The 21,646-nt window shown below is 36.8% G+C and overlaps 2 protein-coding genes across 3 annotated transcripts in view; both read right to left on the bottom strand.

The window, feature by feature from the left end:
* The window catches only part of LOC140753304 (uncharacterized), a 144,854-nt gene that overhangs the window by 96,122 nt on the left and 27,086 nt on the right, over positions 1–21,646 (bottom strand). The gene's annotated exons all lie outside the window — the stretch shown is intronic.
* On the bottom strand, positions 1,310–4,869 carry LOC140753052 (uncharacterized). Its single transcript, XM_073087418.1, has 2 exons — positions 4,713–4,869; positions 1,310–3,882 (listed from the first exon to the last, which is right to left on the bottom strand). Exons 1-2 carry the CDS (start codon positions 4,867–4,869, stop codon positions 1,310–1,312), a joined length of 2,730 nt encoding a protein of 909 aa, XP_072943519.1.

The following is a 21,646-nucleotide window of genomic DNA, read 5'->3' as shown; positions in this document are numbered from 1 at the left end:
TTACCGGCGACCAGTTGGGTATTACAGTAGATGAATATTACAGTAGTAATAGAAGATAGAACCTTAGAGAATATTATAGAAGATTAAAACAATGTTATCTGCTATTTTCATGTATTAAAAGGTGTGTTAGTTGAGAGATAAAATCCCCTGGTTGCGTTCCTGTGGAGATCCCGAAGTCCTCAATGCAGAACGGCCACCGGGGGGGAGTATTATAATGAATATTTTGGTAAGAATCCCACATAACCCAGTGTCGCTCCCCCATCGCCAGGTACCTTTTGAAGGTTTCCCCTCGTAAACTTTGCAGTTCGACTCGTGCCGCCAGAGTCGATCCACAAAGGGTTCTGCCACCTTTAAGTAGGTATAATAAGCATGGTACAAACATTTATAGAAGCTAATTGAAAATCTGTACCATGTGTTTACGTATTTGCCCATACAATTTCCAATCAACGTCCCTAGCGGATTATATCAGAACTTGGAAATAGTATGGGCCAATACGATCATAAATTCATAAATATAACGTAAAAGTTTAGTAATAAAATTACTTGACTTTTGATAACCTTACTCGACTTTAACCAGCTTCCCCTTGCTTCTCCTTTAACTTATAATACCAAAAACTTGATATTCTGAAGCCCAATAAACGTTGCAACTATCAACAACTACCTCATTATGGATATCTATTTTCAAAACAAAATTCTATGATATTACGAGTATATATTACAACACGAACAACAAATCAGTGAAGGGAATAAAATATTGTTAGATTGGGGTTAACATTTTCAAAATATTTTACTACAAGCTCACTGATTTTAAACTTAAAAGAAAAATGGTTGTTCGAACTCGGAGAGAGGTGAGGGGGTTGAGGGGTTGTTACTAACCACACTTGTAACAAAAACACACTTGTATGTTCCACTGAATATATTTTATTAAATTTACAAGCGGCCTCTTATAGTATCTACGAAAGGTTCTCAACAGCGTGATTCAACGGCTATTTTAGCAGCGCCATCTAGTTGAATATTACGGAACTATCACATACAAATTATTTGAATATAGAACACAAATTTGAATATTGAACATACCGCCCACCAAGGGCAAGATGGACCTTGCCCTTTAATAACAAATTAACAATATTACAACAATTACGACCGCCCACCATAGAGAATCTAGGAAATACAAAGGTTAAATATTTACATAAAACTTTCTTAAATGAGTACCTTTAAAGCACTTGCACATACATAAACATTGTCCAGCAAAATTAGAATGTAGAATCTAATTTACTTATTATATTGTTACACATACAAAAAATATTAGTTTACTTTTCTATTGGTAAGAAACATAATTTCGACACAGGTCGTTTCAAAATTCCAGTTTTAGTTTTTAAAGATACAACTCTAACAACCTTGTCTTCTCCTGGATGAGTGGCAGTTATTAGACCATAAAGCCATCGGCATGGGGGCAAATGATCCTCCTTTATGACTACTACATCGCCCAGGGAAGGTTGTGATTGGCGATCAGTCCATTTATACCGATGTAAAAATTTAGTTAAGTATTCCTGCGACCACTGTCGCCAAAATGTTTGTAACATTCGTTGGGTATGTTGCCATCTCCTCAGACTGCTCACATTTGACTTTTCAAAATCATAATCAGGTGCTGCCACTGGTGGTTCACCTATTAAAAAGTGCCCTGGTGTTAATACCGTAAAATCATCTGGTTGGTCATTGAGAGCTAACATTGGCCGAGAATTGAGGCAGGCCTCTATTTGGGCTAGTACCGTGGCCATTTCTTCGTATGTCAGCGTCGAATTACCGACGACTCTCTTTAAATGGTATTTTACAGATTTCACACCAGCCTCCCACAAACCTCCAAAGTTGGGCGAATGAGGCGGTATGAAATGCCATTCGCAATGATTAATCGCCAGTGCTTCAGCTACCTCCTGATGCATACGCCTGTACTCATCAAAAGAACGTTTTTGTAACTCGGTTGCTGCCCCAACAAAATTGGTTCCATTGTCGCTCCATAACTGAGAGCAATTTCCTCGTCTGGCTACAAACCTCTTGAAAGCCTGCAAGAAGCCTTCCGTCGTTAGATCAGTCACAACTTCAAGATGTATGGCCCTAGTAGCCATACAAATAAATAAGCAGATATATCCCTTATGGGATTTATGACCTCTGCCCTTGGTCGTGCGGATTTGAATAGGCCCTGCGTAATCTACACCACTATGACTAAATGGACGAGTTGGGGTAACACGAGCAGCCGGCATTTGCCCCATCAACGGATTTCTAGTGACTGCTGAGTTTTTGACACAGGTTACGCATTGTCTGTTATGTGACTTTATTAATTGTTTTCCGCCCAATATCCAATACTTGCTTAGAATATATGCCAAAGTCAATTGTAGTCCACCATGAAGTGTTTGTTTGTGGGCATCATAAATGATTAGTTCGTTCATTTCCTTGTATACTGTTTTTCCTTCTTCGACGCTATTAACACCGGTCATTAAATCATCTACGTAGAAATGTTTGAGTATATTTTCAGCTGCTGAAGGATAATTTACACCGTGATCATGTGCTACTTGCTGAAGAGCCTTTACTGCCAAATAAGGCGCTGACGCCGTACCAAAGGTGACTCTGGTAAGTCGGTAACTTTTTATTTCTTCCTTATCATTTTCTCTCCAGAGTATGCGTTGACAATCAGCATCCCGCTGGTTGACCTTTATTTGCCGATACATTTTAGCTATGTCGGCTGACATACAAATGGGTGAAATCCTCCATTGCATCACAATGCACCTTAGTTCTGGTTGCAACTTGGGTCCAACCAGCAACTGATCGTTTAATGATAAATTATTTTTCCCTTTGCATGATGCATCGTAGACGATCCTTACTTTGGTAGTCTGTCTGTCATTTTTGACCACCGCGTGATGAGGCAAATAAATTGATTTATCATTATCAATCTCATTCTTAGGTACCACTTCCATGTGATCTAAGTGTAAGTACTCTTCAATTACTTCCTGATATGTTGCTTTCATTGTTTTGTTCTTGTTAAGACGATTTTCTAAAAGTTTCAGTCTTTTTTCAGCTATTTCCCGTGAAGCCGTTACTTCAGGAGTACCATTTCTGAATGGAAGACGTACGATATACCTGCCATCCTCATCCCTTTGAGTTGTTTCCTTGAAATATTGTTCACATCGTTTTTCATTATCTGTGAACATGGTTTCCTTAGGTTGCCGTTGGTCTGACTCAAGTTCCCAGAATCTTTTGAGCATGTCATTGCTTTCCGTGCAACAGTGCATAACTTGGATCTGCGAAATAGGATCATTTGATGGATTCACCATACCTGAGAGAATCCAACCGAAACTAGTAGCCTGTGCTATTAAATTACCAAACGGACCTTTCTTCATGCCTTCTTGTAGTATTTGACTGTATGTTTCTGCACCTAAAAGAAGGTCAATGTGATTTGGAACATCAAATTGTGGATCAGCTAAAACTAGTTCCTTTAATTCTGGCCAATCCAATTTTTCAACTTTTCTCGTAGGAAGAAGAGAAGTTATGTTTTTGAGGACATATGCCTTCACCGGAATCCTGACATCAGAATTAATCAAAGATTTGATTTCGATGGTAATCATCGCCTTGGAAATAATTTGCTTATCTCCACCAAGACCAGTTATTTTTCCTTTAATAAGAGTTTTATTTAAACCCAAATACTGTGCCGTAGACTCAGTGACAAAGGATGACTGCGACCCCTGGTCTAAGAGTGCGCGAACCTTGTATCCTACTCCGTTCCTGGAAGTAGCCTCCACTAGTGCTGTGGCGAGCAACACCTGTTGCTGAATTGTATCCTTTGCAAAACAAGATACTAATGGTGTTGGATTGGTTTCCCCATTAGCATTTCCTGAAGAAGAGGCAACATACCCGTTATTTTCATTGTTATTGAAACCATAGGACTCCTTCCCTTGGGATGCAGGAGCGAATGATGATTTCGTTTGCAAATGTAACACTTTACCTGAGACCGACAGTCTTTAGCCGAATGACTACCACCCATACAATTAAAACATATATTATTGTCAAAGACAAACTTACGCCTGGCATCTACACACTTTCTTTGGAACTCTTTACAAAAGCTCAGTTTGTGATCATTTGTACAATATGGACAAACAACATTTTTTACATGTAAAGATTTAATTTTGACAAGTTGGCTAACTGCAGGAGTTGGTTTGGTATTTAGAAATTCTAAAGCTCTAAACCTAGTCAATAAGAAATTCTTAAATTGATCATAAGTAGGCAATTCTTCACATAAACTAGCGATATTAAATTCCCACTGTCGACGAGTTTCTGGGTCTAACTTTAAAGTAAGAATATGTATGATTAAAATGTCCCAGCTCCTAATATCTATCCCTAAATTACTCAAGGTAGCTAAGCAATCATCAGTTGTATCGACAATAGACTTTAAACCGGTTGCGGACTCATTAATAAGATTCTTTTGACTTAACAATCGTTTTATTGCATGATTAGAAACAAATCGTTTGTTATCATAGCGTTTTGTAAGTAATTCCCAACATCGCTCAAAGTTTTCTTCTTGTATGGGAATGTGTCTAAGAATTTGTTCTGCTTCACCCACTAAACAGCCCTTTAAATAATGCAATTTTTGAATGTTATCTATAGTACTGTTGTTTATAATTAACGATTTAAATAGTTCCTTAAACGAACACCATTCCGAATAACTTCCGGAGAACGATGGAATATTTATTTTGGGTAATTTAGCTATTGAGATTGGGGGAGCTGTATGAGATGGTGTACTATATTTTACTTGGAATTTTGATAACTGGCATTGCAGTTCACATTTGTAGTCTAAATAAATTTCCTCTACCTTGTCATACATCTCGCCAGTGACGTATATAGACTTTTTTAATACATCGGGTGGATAATTCTTAGCTAACTCCTCGTGTCCTAACATAAACCTTGACCACAACTGTTCTAAACCCTCTAACCTTCCATTTACGTATTCTAGTGTAATTCTTTCCTTAGGAGACTTTTTATAATTCAATTTACTTTTGTAAACACGTGCCGCTAAATCATTTTGTAAATTTATAATTGACTCCATTATGAACCAATAACCATAAATTAATAAGTATTAAACTTAATAATAATTAATAAGTAATAAGCATAAGTCAATAAAAACTACTTTCAGACAAAATTGCAAATTCAGAATGTTCAAATTTTACAAGTGTTTGACGTATTTATATTGCTCAGAAATCGGGCATAGATTTATATAATTTATATTAAATTTGTAATGTTCTATGTTCTAATATTAATTCAAAAAGTTTTTTAATATCACCAAAGAGTTTTTTATAATGTAAATTACTCACTATTTTCTTCGGTTTTACTTAACCTCATGTGATTTGATTCACACGACCTCGGGCTCCGCTGCCCGTTGTGTAGCCTCGGGCTCCGCTGCCCGTAGTGTAGCCTCGGGCTCCGCTGCCCGTAGTGTAGCCTCGGGCTCCGCTGCCCGTAGTGTAGCCTCGGGCTCCGCTGCCCGTAGTGTAGCCTCGGGCTCCGCTGCCCGTAGTGTAGCCTCGGGCTCCGCTGCCCGTAGTGTAGCCTCGGGCTCCGCTGCCCGTAGTGTAGCCTCGGGCTCCGCTGCCCGTAGTGTAGCCTCGGGCTCCGCTGCCCGTAGTGTAGCCTCGGGCTCCGCTGCCCGTAGTGTAGCCTCGGGCTCCGCTGCCCGTAGTCGTTGCAGTGCTCCGACAGCAACGCTCCCTGCTGCACCTCACCGCTGGCTCCGCCTGACAGTCACCTCCTCAGGAGACCGTCCGAATTGACAACCATCCACACTTGGTCGTCTGACTTGCGTTTGCGACAACAATCCGCTGCCCGCAAGTCCGTTGCTTCACAAAAAACCCTCCAGTCCAATCTTATAGAATAAGATGGATCCGGCTCGAAGGACCATGTTCGAACTCGGAGAGAGGTGAGGGGGTTGAGGCACAAAAACACACTTGTATGTTCCACTGAATATATTTTATTAAATTTACAAGCGGCCTCTTATAGTATCTACGAAAGGTTCTCAACAGCGTGATTCAACGGCTATTTTAGCAGCGCCATCTAGTTGAATATTACGGAACTATCACATACAAATTATTTGAATATAGAACACAAATTTGAATATTGAACAATGGTAAAGAATTTGGCCACCAAGAGGCACTGGTAAATTACAGAGAGTCTTGAATTAGGTTCCCGCACTTTTCTTATTTTCCACAACAATTTCTGCATAACGGTTTTCTTGTCTAAAAAGTCTACCTTTCCTGTCTTCTCAATTTTCTACCAAACATCAAAATGTCAATATGTCAATTTTTACAAGAAAGGATGAAGTTTCTTGTAAAAATTGACATAGTTTTAAAAAGGGTATTAATCTAAAAAATAGTATAGGTAGTCGTAAAATCGATTCAAGATTGGGTACAAATAAATATCATAATTATGAAGTAATAATTTATAAGATCAGTAAAAGCCAAGCAGGTTGGATGCTTTTAAAACACGATGAAATTCAACGGATTAAAAGTTTCTTCACATTACTTTAAAGATACCTCTAATACATAAATAATATATTGTTATACCTTTCGTAATATAATCGTTCACCCTACTGTAAGCTTAACAAATGTAAGCCTGAAATAAACATTACAATCGGATACAGCAATATATCTGAAAGGAAATCCAACAATTTGTTCCTCTTACATTTCACATTTATCCAAACCTAAATAATACCGGCTTAGAGCGAGACTGCCGGCGATTAATGCTCCCTAGAGACTCCAGAAACTTCGCAAATTATTATTGTAACGGTATAATACGAGCTAATCTTCTAAAAACTTGGACTTACCGTTTCATACAATGGCTTATGTTTGTATACTCAGTTTAATGTATCAAACGCCAAGGCCAGTAGCATTACCATGAGTTGGCATAGACACGCCACTATAGAAATGGTAAATAGAAAACTATTGTCATTTTGCTAGTGAATAACATAACTACTATCGTTACGGTATTTCTTGACAACGTCTGTCAAATTAATGACTCATGGGACCGAATTTGTATGGCAATAGATCATAATGACATTCGCTAGCGATTTGATTTCGATAGGTTTTTTACGTATCGAGTTACGTCACTACGGATTTTAGTTCTACGAGTAACCACCACAGGCGCTGTACAATTTTTCATACATTTATTTTACGCAGTCGCTAGCGAGTAATACTTTTGTAAACTCATGGTAGTCCTACAGTATTTTAATACTAATCTTAAAACCCGTAAATATACATGAACACAAAAATAGAATTTTAAGTTTCTAGTGGGCAAATATTGACTAATGCCTATCTGTAGTAGGACTAACATATAAAGTAGTAGTAGTAATGTAGTAGGTAGTGGGTTTATATAAAATACAGATTACCGCTAGAGATAGAGATTACTTGGTAGGTTCTATGAGTTTATTATAATGTTACAGAAAATTGTTTGTGCAAATATATTATTATACAATATAAACGCTTTTATTGGAAGGTAATAGAACCCTTTGTGGTTCGATCCCGGGGGCACCACCGCCACTCCTATTTCTGCCTCATAACAGCAGCATTAAGCACTTGAAGGGTGTGGTAAGGGAGACATATTTTTCCGAGGCGTTCCAGCTTAGTCCTCAGGGTAGCGGTGCGTCTGTAACCGACATCAGAGAAGAATATCTAATTCTATCTGGGGTTGATTACAGGTGAAGCCACTAGTGAAGCAGTAGCCACTTACCATCGGGTGGACTGCTTGCTCATCTGCTACTCCTATATTATATAAAAAATATTATATATAAATCCTGAGCTAATTTTCCTATGTAGGTATTAATTGCAAGTAATTCGAAATATAGAATCATCGAAATTCGGAATTTCGAAAGATAAAATATAACCTTCTTTGTAAAACGGCCTTCGTGATTATGTAACAGGTATACCGTTGGGGTTGGGAAGAATGAATTGAACCCTTCCGGCTCGGTACGCTGACCTTTTTAGTTCGTTTGTGTCCTATTCATCTATGTCAAATACGAGTGTATATTTTTCTATTGCGGCCGTAGCAGACTAGCTACTTTTAGTGATGGCTATTTGCGTTTTGCCGATTGCCAAGATGCTTCATCATGTTTTAACGACTTGCTGTGTTTGACTGTGGTATCGACAACGCACGTTTGAGCAAACGTAAAAAGTGCGAACATTGCTCGAACGTGTGCGGGGTGTGTTGATTGCTGCGTCACTAAATCGTAATTTGCCAAATGTTGCTTAATATAGCATGTATGTTAGAATCCTTCTAGATGTAGCAAAAAAGCAAGCAATGTTGAAATCTGTGCCAAAGTTTCAAGGTGATGGAACTTTTCACATTTGGTATGGACTAGTGGTATTAAGACAATAAAGATTATGTATTCTGATTTGAAGAGTTTGATAAAATGCTCACCCTACGTTAAAATTGATCATTCAAATTAATCTTACTGATCAGAGATTTTTGGTAAAAGACCCATTGGATATATGGATTATTTATAATGGCCCTTAAAATAGCACTTTGACAGCTTCTACCTACACTACGAATAGTAATGCAAGGAAAATGAAAAAACAAAGAAATTACATAAACAATGGACGTTATTGCTCCAAAACGATGTTCCAGGCTTCCCGTAATAAAATAAGGACGCACTTCAGACGAAAGGTCGGGGAATGTGCTCACATAAATGAACATTTGGATAATATATTACAGACCATTATCTTACGGAAGGCATTTCAAGTGAAGGGACAAAGGGAGGAAGTTCAAAAAAGTTTAATGATTAAGGATCTAAGTTTTAAGATTAAGGCGGTCTTAGAGTAAATGTAGTTGTAGCTATATACTTTGTATACAATTGATATTAATTTGGGATTGTTAGTGTGTCTGTGTATTCGTGTCTGTGTATGTGTGCCTATAATAATACATTAATAGTCTAGATCATTTACACTAACTACTTTTTGATTACTCGGTACTTATGACAGCTCGAAATTGTTTTTTTTTTTATTTTTTTTTTTTTATAATATAAGAGTAGCAGACGAGCATGCAGTCCACCTGATGGTAAGTGGCTACTGCCGCCCATGGACATCTGTAATCAACCCCAGATAGGATTAGATATTCCTACCTGAGGTCGGCCACAGATGCGCCGCTACCCCTGAGGACTAAGCTAGAACGCCTCGGAAAAGTCTGTCTCCCTTACCACACCCTTCAAACCGGAACACAGCAGCGCTTGCACTGCTGTAATTAGGTAGAAATAGGTGTGGCGGTGGTGCCGCCGGAGTCGAACCACAAAGGGTTCTACCACCTTCATATTTTTCGTTATTATATTCGTTATTTATTTAGTTAATAGTTTTTATGTTTTTGTACAATATAAAATACACTATGAGACTTAGTACTTACTAGGATAAGTAGGTACGTTATTCAATGTACGCATTGAAATATTACATTGAACTTTATATATATGAAAATTTCCATATTAATTGAGAACAAATTAGCATTTGAGTTTTATATTATAATTCCAGTGGTGCAGGGGTCACCTTACATATCGGTGCAACACGCAGAGGGTTCCGCATTCGATTCCCGATCAAGCATTTAAAGGATGGCTTTAGATTTATAGGGAATCGTTATGAGACATTATGAGAACCTAAAAATTGTATTTATTCTACTAATAATAGATCCTATATACGTTTTATTTTTTTCTGTAATAGAACAACGTTTGTCCACGCTCTCACGTGATGGAAAGTAATGATACTCGGCAGAAAGACGTCGGAAATAAATAATAGTTTAAGAAAACTAAAAAAATACACTTTTTATAGAAAATCCAACTAAAAAATAGAAAATATTTTTTTTTAAATTTGAATTAAGAATACTGTAAATAAGATAAAAATATTTTTTACTGTAAAAAAAGCGTGGGGTGCATGGTGTCAATAGTTATAAATATTTTATTGATAGATATTGAGTAGAAGGATTATAATTTTGATAATATCTTAAAAAGCACCCCACGCTTTTGCAAGTGTATTTTTTTAGTTTTCTTAAACTATTATTTATTTTTCATTTTTTGGTCGATTTTTTTATAAAAGCGTATTTTTTAGTTTTTTTTAAACTATTATTTATTTTACATTTTTTTTGTGATTATTTTAGCGATTATTTTAACGATTATTACGTAGCGTATTATCAAGTTTATCTTTCGAATCAGCATCAGCACCTTTGCTTAGCAGTGCAAAAATGAATATTGGGTCATTGTTTAACACAGCTGTATGAAGTGGTGTTTTACATTGGTGTTTATTTTTATTGTTAACGTGAAAATCCCAGAGGAGTTGTTGAATGACATCCGAATTGCCAATGCTAACTGCTTTCTTTCATAATTTATACCATATCCCAGGTCCTCTATCTTGGATAAAAGTAATCACGGAAAAAGGATGATAGAGCATCTTTTAAAAACAGGCGCTGATGGCAATACTCAAGAGAAAAACGGTCAACTGCTTTACATCTAGCCATTTCAAAAGGACGTCGTCCAATCATCGATTTAATATTACAGCATTATCAGGTCAGGTCAGGTCAGGTCAGGTCAGGTCAGGTCAGGTCAGGTTAGGTTAGGTTAGGTGATCGGCGCGCCTGGTAGATTCCTTTATTGGTCTTAACGCAGACCTTCCGGGTCTCAGGAAAACAAAAATCGCTGATCCTGATTATCCTAGTAAGGATAACGGGTCAGAATGTTTAAAATATTGAATTGTCATCGGTCCTTAATAAGTATGCCAAATTTCGAGTTAATCAGACGTTTTGAAGGGGGTTAAAATCATGTTCAAAGATTCCGTTACATACTAACATACCAACATACATACGTCTGAAGCTAATAAAAGCGTATTAAAAACCCTTTAACTTTATCGCAGCTAATCCGCGAAGAAAATAGTGTTCTAGCTCACATGAACGTAGAAATGAAGGTGGATTTGGCAGCAAGTAAATTGGACGCCGACAGCAATCCATTCGACAGCCCGATTACCGCATGACTGCACCTTCGTTACCACACCCGCTCGTGATCAGCCAGGGTTGCCACATTTTTAACCCCTGCAATAACGGGTGATATAAGTTTGACGTGTACCTATATGTTACAGTAATAAATGTTTTTAGTTAGAACGCGTCTTCCCTAGTAACAACTAGATATTACCGACTGCCTTGGTTATAACTGGAATTAACTAATACTAAAAAATTGAATATCAGGTATAAATAGCTCTAATTAGGAAAAACGCGTCCTAACCAAAAACGGGTTTTAACTGTAAGATATATTCAGGTCTGAGTGAGGGCATCGTAATACAACTAATGATTCTATTTTCTTTCTTTTTTTCTTTGAAACGTTTTTATTGACTGGTCTTGTCTATGATTGAAAAAAAAGTTGTTTAAAGGTCATCAGCTTGTCAGCGTTTTTCTAATTGGAGTCCAGGAGTGTACTCTTTTAATTTAGGAATTTTCAATTTATGGTAGAAATAGGAATGGTATAAGTGCCTCCGCAGCCGAACCACAAATGTTCCACCACCATAAAAACTAAATATGTAAAGTAAGATAAAAAAAAAATCTATAAAAAAACTGACTGTTTAAAAATATACCCCCATAGAACGCCTAATATTTAGACAAAACGTAAAACAATAAGGGCTATGGGACGGACAAAAGAATGACATGTATGTATCTTCATACAAACATACGCTCGATAAACATTACGCTCCTGTAGCACTACCATGAGTTGGCATAGAAACGCCACTATAGAAATTGTAAATAGAAAACTATTGTCATTTCCTAGTGAATAACATAACTACCATCGTTACGGTATTTCTTGACAACGTCTGTCAAATTAATGACTCATGGGACCGAATTTGTATGGCAATAGATCATAATGACATTCGCTAGCGATTTGATTTCGATAGGTTTTTTACGTATCGAGTTACGTAGTGGCTCACACTACGGATTTTAGTTCTCCGAGTAACCACCAAAGGCGCTGTACAATTTTTCATACATTTATTTTACGCAGTCGCTAGCGAGTAATACTTTTGTAAACTCATGGTAGTGCTACTGATAAAAAGAACGTGAAAGCTAAAGTTATTTGCATCGTAAGTGTGACACATATGTCCGTCGAACGAGACATAACACGGAAACTGTTTTAAGGCAACTTCAGCAGAAAATATGCTTTTGTACTGAAAAGATGAATCAAGAATGACAAATGCGCAAAATAGCTGTGAAATAGCAAAATCTTGTAGACACGGAAGCCCGTCTAAGATTCTCGTGCCAAATAAGAATACATAAGTTGTGCAAGCTAGGGAGACGGTCGTTATTTTCTTGGGGCTTATGCAATTTTGTGTAGGAATATTTATATTTTTAGTATATATGTATAACATCGAAGTAACAAACGAGCATTGACCTGATATTAGCATTAAGTAGTTATTACCTCCCATGGACATCTGCAATTAGTTCCAGGCAAGATTCCTATCTGAGGGCAGCCACAGATGCGCCGCTACCCTTGAGGGACTAAGCTGGAACGCCTCGGAAAAGTCTGTCTCCCTTACCACACCCTGCAAACCAGAACACAGCAGCGCTTAACACTGCTGTTAAGCAGAAATAGGTGTGGCGGTGGTGCCGCCGGAATCGAACCACCTTAAACACTATAAAACGATAATTGTCGATGGTGAAGTAATTTATTACGATTAACCGTGCAATTCCACGATGAAGATATCTAACGAGTTATCCGTCACATACTAAAGACGTCAGATCGTAATCAGGATTGACTGTGTACTAGACGCCTGTGGACATGTACGATAGGAGAAAACAACAACAGTTCGTAGTTATAAATGAAGTTGTAATGTAGGTTAGGCAACGTTAGTCATGGTCAGGACGTAGATGGATGACCGGTAGAAAATATGTGAAAATGTTTAAATTTTAATCCGCCAATCACGGATGGTAAGCATTAAACCTTAGTCACATTAGCTTGATAACATCCAACACACATAAGTTAAGATAGCCATTCATATTTTTCTCCAATCAGCCTGCATCGTAGAAGCAAGGTTGAATATGCCCTTAATTGAATCTGGCCCCTACCTTGTTTATGATTAAAGATCCATGCTAACCAGTGAAATATAAAAATGCAAGCAATCCAAAATTAGTACTGGTTGAGTACATAACTGCCCTCAGGGATCCATTTACCGCTGTAATCACTGTCAACCCATCAGATTGTTAGCAGAGCTAATATGAACGCCAATAGTAGTGCCGTCATTCCATTCCGAAAAATCGAATTACTCGTTAGCCTTTGAAATAAATGAAGGTAACTTTTCAGTGAATAAATAAATCAAATTCATGTTTTCTTTTCATGAAAAACATTTGTTTTGGACAGCTATGATGATAGAAAAATACTTTAGGCAAAGTAACAAGCGGGTTACGTCACTGGCGGGTTTGTTTTAATGAAGGTTACTGTGTACCGAATGACAGAGAAATAATTTAACCCCGAACGTAGCTTTTTTATATATTTATACCTAACGATAAGGCAGTGATAGCCTAATGGTTTAGAAACTCGAGCTCTCGAACGAGGGGTACGAGGTTCAAATCCTAGGTACGCACCTCTGATTTTTCAAAGTTACTCGTATGTGCGTATTAGAAATTAATTATCACTCGCTTAAAAACGGTGAAGGAAAACATCGAGGAAACCTGCATACATGTGAGATTTATATAAAACAATCTCAAAGTTATGTGAAGTCTATCAATACGCACTTGGCCAGCGCGGTTGATTATGGCCTAATCCTTCTCATTCGAGAAGAGACCCGTACCCAGCAGTGGGACAATAATGGGTTGATGACGATAAGGCAGACGGCCTCCCTGATGGAAAGCAGTCACCGTCGCCTATGGACATTTGTAACACTAGAGGGGTCGCCAATGCTTCGCCGGCTTTGAAGGAGAGCTCGTTTTGCACCCCTCTGTCATAGCGCTCAGGGAATACCTCAGGAGGAAGGTCATACCACATTTTGCACGTACGCAGCATAAATGACCGTGCAAACCGAACCGTCGAGGACCGCCACGGGTCCAGTTGATGTGGATGGAACCTCATCCTTCAGCGAATGGTACGATGAAGGAAGGGGAAGCTTTTGTAAATTTGTTATTTTTTGGTAAATGATAATTAAATAAATTGTTTTCGTAAAACTCCATCGTAACTGAAATAAATTAACTATTAGATAGCCCCTTTAGCACAGATTAATAAATAGTTACTACCTTTAGTCTTATCGTAGAATATTTTTAATAAGGAAAATTAATTAAAAATAGATTTTATGTAATACATTTTTTCGTGTTTCATTGCTGATGATATTATCTATATCTAAGGGTTGTTTAGAGTATCACAGGAATATGATACGGTAATATAATTCAAATCTTCCGGAAATGTCATGTAATTTCGCTTTTGATCTCATAAATCTGGACAAACGAAAATAAAAGCAAAATTCTGATTCTGATTCTGATTTATCTTCGATCCATTTATGAACAATGAAGTATACCGCATGCAGTATAGCGCTGTTATGTTCTGGGTTGAAAGGTATAGTGAAGGAGACACTTAAATGAGACGTCCAAACTTAGTCCAACTTAGTAACAGCGCATCTGTGGCTGATTCTAGGTCACAAAAGCCTTTGTTTAAAGTCCTACAATATTAAGCTTAAGCTAAAGTTTTATATTATACTAGTCTTTGTCCGCGGCTTTGCCCGCGTTCAAGTGAAAATAATATGACATACTAACATATATAAAACTGAAAATTCGTACCTTCATTGGAATGACACTGGCACCATATGGCGAAAATTGGTCATACCAACTCTGAAACCTTCGTGGGCTCATGGACAACAACTTCGCTAAAGATCATACTTGAACAAATGTATAGTTTACGATTCAATCCTTACTAATATCGATTAAAATAATCGACTTTTTGGTCCAAAAGATCGATTCTCCGATTAATCGATCTTAGATCGCCATCCCTAGTTCCCGTAGCATTTCCGGAATAAAAACTATCCTATGTCCTTTCTCGGGTTTTAGACTATCTTTGTACAAAATTTCGTTAAAATCGGTTCAGTGGTTTAGACGTGCAGAAGAGACAAACAGACAGAGTTACTTTCGGATTTATAATATTAGTAAGGATTGTATTAACATTATTTACAATAATTACAAGTTTCGTGAAATCCTATGCTCACTGGGTGTATGATCATATTGTATTGAAATGTATTTTCTGATTTACATAAGTAACTAAATATCAAACTTTTTAATATAATTGGGGTGTAATAACGCATAGCTGCGTTTATAAAAAGGCACATAAAATGGTATTGTAATAACTCATAAACGCCTTTAACAACGTTGTTACGTTGTTACAAGTAATTTCGTGTCTCAATATGTTCTACCACGTATATTATTAAAACCAATTTCCGTTTGCAATTGTAACAAGAAGACCAAATGATAGTTAATTGTTCGGATGGCCGGCCGCGTCGCCGGGGAAACGTAATTAGCATCGACCCAGTAATTAACTGAGGCTCCTACGAGATTTCCACGATTCCATTTCTCAATTTCTACCGATTTTCCGCGGCGTCCCGTCCGTTTGGATTAACCAATTGCCGGTTATCAAACAATGTCGTTTACTGTGTGCAACATTTAAGTCACGGGCATAGATTAGTAAAGATTACTCACTCTTCTCTCACAAGAAAATGTACTCAGTTTTGAGAATTGAAATAGTTGCGTAAAAAGGTTTTGCCACGTCTCCGTGCTAAAATGTCCCTAAAATATTTGAACGAAATAATTAAAACCTTAGCTTTATTCAATAATCCTACAAGTTACATTTAATTATTTACAATATTAACGTAATAAAAAAAAGTACAAAATAATATATGAAACAGGCTATAAAAATACTTATAATAAAATAGTTAAATATAATAAGCTTCATCCAAATTGTTGTCTCTTGGAAGAGTCCCCAAAACGCTGGCGACATTACCTCGCTGAATAGCAAAGCTAATTCTTTGCCCGAGGTAAGCGCCAGCCCTTTGGTCGTGGGTGCACTCGATCAAACGCCTTGAAAGGTGTTTAAAAAAAGATCGAGCATCAGAACCCCACGGCCCCATCGTCTCTACACCAAACGGCAGAAATATATAGTCTCGACTGAGACTAGCATATTTCTGCAGTTTGCGTATTTCCGCATCGGTAGCCACAACACCAGCTGCCCTAGAAGATAGTTGAAGATGGGATGGTGCCATTGTGTCGACACACGTTGCATCCCACACAAGACACCTCCCATTCTTCCAAGGAATTAAAGTCAAGCCGTCAGGCCTCTTACCATCGTCTCGTACAATACCGTTCGGCTCTAATTGTGCCGGTACGTTGACGGTAGCAAGAGCCCTGCGGATGACATCATTGAGGGCAGCATGGCGCGATTGGCGACCGGCGCTACGACGACAAGATAGGCCGTGGTGTCCCAAATGGTCTACCTGAACTCCACAAGGGCAACAATGTGGATGAATTAAAGGTAAACCTAGTCGCAAGCCGATAGCAATGGTAAATGATGTATTGTCTAACACTGACCCTAAGTTGTTGGACGGTGTTGCATGAAGCCAAAATCCTGATTCCTTAACAGAAACGGCCAGGAGACGAGCACGCTCAGCAGAACTGACACTTGAGTTTACCAATGAGGTGTGTGTTATTCTGCAAAGCGGCTCGTCCCAAAGCCTTTGCACATTCAGATCTACAGGTAGAGATACACCTGGGCAAGCTGTGTGCCAAGCATTCCTGGCTTCCTCACAGTACGAGATTTCTGTAAGACCTAATGAAGAATTCGTTATTTTTTGGAACAGAGAACTCGTACCGTGCACAGAAGACAGGAATGCCGGTAAAGCAAATTATTTAAATTAATTAAGCAATTTGAAATCATTATTTATTTATTACGTAAATTACGTAATTATTACGTAAATTAGTTATTTATTCGTAAATTTCCTCTAAAAATGTTTTTATTTGTCAAGGATTCAAAAAAATAACTTACTAAAATAAGCCGTTTGTGGCTTCATTCAATTTCAAGGCGGCGAAGTATCTTTACTAATCTATGGTCACGGGTGGTAACCGATTGAAGAGCACAAGTATTGACAATAAAACAGAATAAACGTAGGTTTTGTATCGTTTTGTCTCCTTTTTAAACAACTTCAAAAAAGGAGCTCCTGTAGTCGACCCCTATATGTTCGTAAACTTGTATTATATTACCGCGATTTTTTCAGAAACTACAGATCCAATTTGGATGGCATTTGGAATGGAAAGCACATCTCACAAGGAAGATTTTAGTATAAAATACTTGAGAGGTTTTTGACAGTTTTCCTGGAAAATCGGTAAAACCTCATTTCTTATCTATCATCTTAGAAATCTCATGTGTTTTTAGACCAATTAATTTTTTTTTACCCGACTGCGAAGTGTATTGTTTTAGAGACTATGTAAGTAAGTGTGCATGAATGTATGTCATGAGACATGATCAACGAGTGGTCTTTGGCACGCTCTGCTGCTGCTGCTGATGGATTTTGACATAAGAGGTGTCATTTTATTCGTCTAAATTATGGGTCATATGTTTATATATGGCCATATGGACCGGTTTGAATGTTTTTATTATACCTAATACTACTGGTTGCATTATTAATTTAGGAACAAATTGTATCATGGCTGCTTAACCTAGCAAATCGCTTTTAACTTATCAGTGCCACAAAACTGTAAGTTTTAATTAGCTTCAGTAAATAAATGTTACAATAAACCGTCCACTGCAGTCTTAATTGGACGATACAACGCAAACTTATTGCAAAGTTGCAGTTGTGCAAATCTGCAAAGTTTTTGGATTTACATTCAACTGATCTCAAGTGTTTCCAAGATTTAGTTAGAATTAATATCTCAAAAGTTGGTCACCTTTTATTTAGTTAAAATTAATATCTCAAAAGTTGGTCATAGTTCAGTGAAATATTCAAGAATGTTTTAGTAAAGAGTGAATTTATAGAGAAAACTACGGATAAGACAGGTATAAATGTCAAATTTGTTTTTTCATCCTTCAAAAACTGTAGTCTATTGTCTCAATATTATGAAACATATTTTATTTCTAAGTTTTGCAGTGGAATCACATAGTTCTATTAATAGGCTTCACAAACCTTTGGCATTTTTTTAAGAATTCTATGACTTTGTGATGTTTTTGGCACCATTAAAAAAGTGACAATGAGGTTTAGATACACACATAACTTCGGAAAATGTTCATTTAATGTCCAAGAACGTATCGCAGACCACCAGATAAAGAAGCCGAATTTCATAGAACTATCGTTTTTATCTATCCGACTACCGATAGTATTTTCTAAGTTTATGTATGTTTGTTTGCTTGTATGTATGTTTGTTTGTTTGTTTGTTCTTTGGCATGCCCTGCAGCCAAACGGCTTAACGAATTCCAATTGTATAAGATGTCGTTTGATTGATCTAAATTATGAGAAAGAGAGACATAGGCTATTATTTAAACAGTCAACTATTTGGTATTTATAATGATTATCTAGTTTTTCGTTACTTATTATTCTCGTTTCTATTATTCTGTTTCAACTTTAAGCAAAAAAGTATATTCCGTGGAGAGTCGTGGATTTCTGTTATCCGATTGTGCGCGTTAGCTAAACGATGATAAATGTGTTATTCCTGTACGAACGAGCCAAACAATTTTCACTGCCCCCGTAGCTTCGTAAATGGCCAATAAAGTTCTACTAACTTGAACATTAATTTGTGATGGCTTTTAGTTTAAATTCGCGAGCAGTTAAAGTTTCGCTACCCAATAGTTTAAATCCAGAAACGGATTTGTATCGATTTAATTGAATTTTCTTTTTATACGTTTTACGGTTTTATAATTATAAACGGGAACTGTATAACTATGGTCCGTTCATTCATCCATTTGTCTGTCTGTCTCGTGAACTATTATATAACTCGTGAATTGCCGAACAGGTCTCCTCGCAAAATGAGGATTTTAGGCCTTAATACTATTGCAGAAACAGTTCTGCCAATTTAATCTAAACTCACTTTCTATTTACCTAAGGGCCTACGCAGAAGTAGCTACTTTAAGCAATCCACGTCTAACGTTGTTTCAACTACTTTTTAAAAGATCAATCATTTCATACACAGATACAAAAAGACTAGTCGCAGTGTTCGCCGGTTTTAGACTAACACTTCTCCGAAAGCGATCAAACATAGTTAGTCGCAAAAACTCGATGTAGCATTGATGCACTTGTGCCTGCTAAGAATAGCTGTGATCTAAGAATCTAGGGAGTAACAAAATATAAGCGGGGTATCTTAGGAGTAAAAATATATAATTCTGTTGAACAAAGCACTTGGGCCTGAATTATGCAGTAGGATGTACTGGTGGAGAACCATAGCTCACGTTTAGGCCGAGGTCAGTCACGAATACTGGCCTCACGTATGAAGTGAAGACATCAGACAGACAGTCCAACTGATGGTAAGTAAGGCTACTGCCGCTTTGAGACATTGTAGTATGACTTGTAGAATTTTGACATATTGCTATCAAATACCCTATGAAACTATAAACTGTAAAAAGTTCGCCAATAAAATGTGTTTTTAATACATTACACTAGCACACCTCTCTATCGCATAGATGGTCCCGACTTCGATTCCCGGCGAGGCTAATATATATACGTTTTGTTTTTGCGTATTATACGTGGGATTAGTATACTTAAAATGAAAATTATGTATACATCTTTAACACTAGTTCTAAATGGTAACGTATTTATATGGTTACTTATTCTAAGGTACTATTTATTCTAAAGGTTAAATTCAATGCATCGTAAGCAGATGAGAGTTCTTAACCTAGATAAAGTTAACATACACCTACAAAGGTGAAAGTAGAAAATATCTGCACTAACATTAAAATGTTGTTATAGATTAAGATAAGACTTTAATTAAAACCACAAGTCATTAGAGATCACGAAGTTTTAACATTAATTATATTTTATTCTTAGACTTGAAAATGTTTTTTTCAGTGACCTACTTACAGTAATTGTGTTACTAGAAGGACATCCATTCGTTCTGTACCCTTACCATGAGTTTTCCAAACATCCCACAATTTTACGTTACGTTTACTCAATCCATTCTTCTGTTCCGTTTGCTTCAGTAGACTGAGTAAACGTAACAATAAGTAAGTGCTCAAATCTTTTTGTCTGCCTCATATGTTCGCAAAAAGAGAGACAAAACATAAAGCGCCATTTTGTCAATTTAGACATTTAATGTTACGTTACTGACACTATAGTTCTGATACAATCCGCTTGAGACGCTGATTGGAATTTGTATGGGCAAATACATAAACAAATACCAAAACAGTCATATTTGTCGAAACGTAAAAACTCCTGGTAAGGGTACTGAAGTGTAGCGGTGTGAAATAATTGTGTTTTATGTTCCATAGAACTGCATTTGAACAATATTTGCATACTTTTAATATACATATAAAACTGGAAAATAATGACTTTCACGCATTTTTTTATGTTAGTCACTATATTAATTTATGGTTATTGTAAATTGAGGTACTTTTAATAGTTAACCCTGTAAAATTACCGATTAGTAATCATCTAATGTGGTTAAATTAAATACTTTTTGATTCCAACACTAGGTGTGTTGGAAGTAAGTTGTATTCTAAAAAAATATTATTATTCGCGGCTTTTTAAAAATATAATATATCAATTTATCCTAAAAAATATTTGATCTAGACAGTATTTTTATTTAAAAATATCCAAGTATCGTATTCAAAAACATAAAAAGGTTGAGGTAATGAAAACCTAATGACACATACCAAGTACAGAACAATGAAATTGCACGTGACTTCTTTGTTGTCGATCGTATAAAGTTTTCTAATCCCTATCCGTTGATGTGAGTATCCAAAGTTTCCTGTAGCACAACGAACGTGCAAGCTCATCCAATTTTCATTTTTACGATACCAACATAACCCCTTTGACCTAAATCCGCTCACTAAAAGTAATGCCACCCTTAACATTCGCCCCAATAAAATCAAATGACGAACCGTGTAATTAACCCTCCCTCGCTATCGTACACCTACACTTGGCATTTACTTAAGCTCCCCAGTTATTGCTTTACGCAAACAATACATTTATTATTAACAGCTTTAGGGTTATATCATAGAAAACAGAATACTACCCACTAACAAACCCGTTTAATGAAGTGTAATATTTTCACTCCGATGAAATCATATTTTGTATCATGAATAATCTCGTTTTCCTTCGCCTACGCTTGACTTTTACTATGATCCGAAGTTAATTCATTCGGATATAATTTTTCATGTCACGCCTAATAATGAGATACGCAAAAGTTATATAAATAGTCAACAGTTTTAGGTTTACCTTGCGTAACTTCTTAATATCCACTAATTTTTTTTTAACCAAGATGTGAAATGTGTTTTTGAGACGTGTCGTATAAAAAACATCGTTATCACTACCACATTGACAATTAGACATGTTATGTACACTAAAACTACCTCACCTAAACTATTCACATTATTATGCTCCTAAATTCATAAATCAGAACAGAACAGTCATCATTTAATAATAGATTAATGATAT

This window comes from Epargyreus clarus, unplaced genomic scaffold, assembly GCF_041222505.1.
Source record: "Epargyreus clarus isolate Ecla_fem2 unplaced genomic scaffold, WU_Ecla_fem_2.2 ptg000026l, whole genome shotgun sequence".
Lineage (NCBI taxonomy): Eukaryota > Metazoa > Arthropoda > Insecta > Lepidoptera > Hesperiidae > Epargyreus > Epargyreus clarus.
This window is presented reverse-complemented; position numbering and strand designations above follow the sequence as displayed.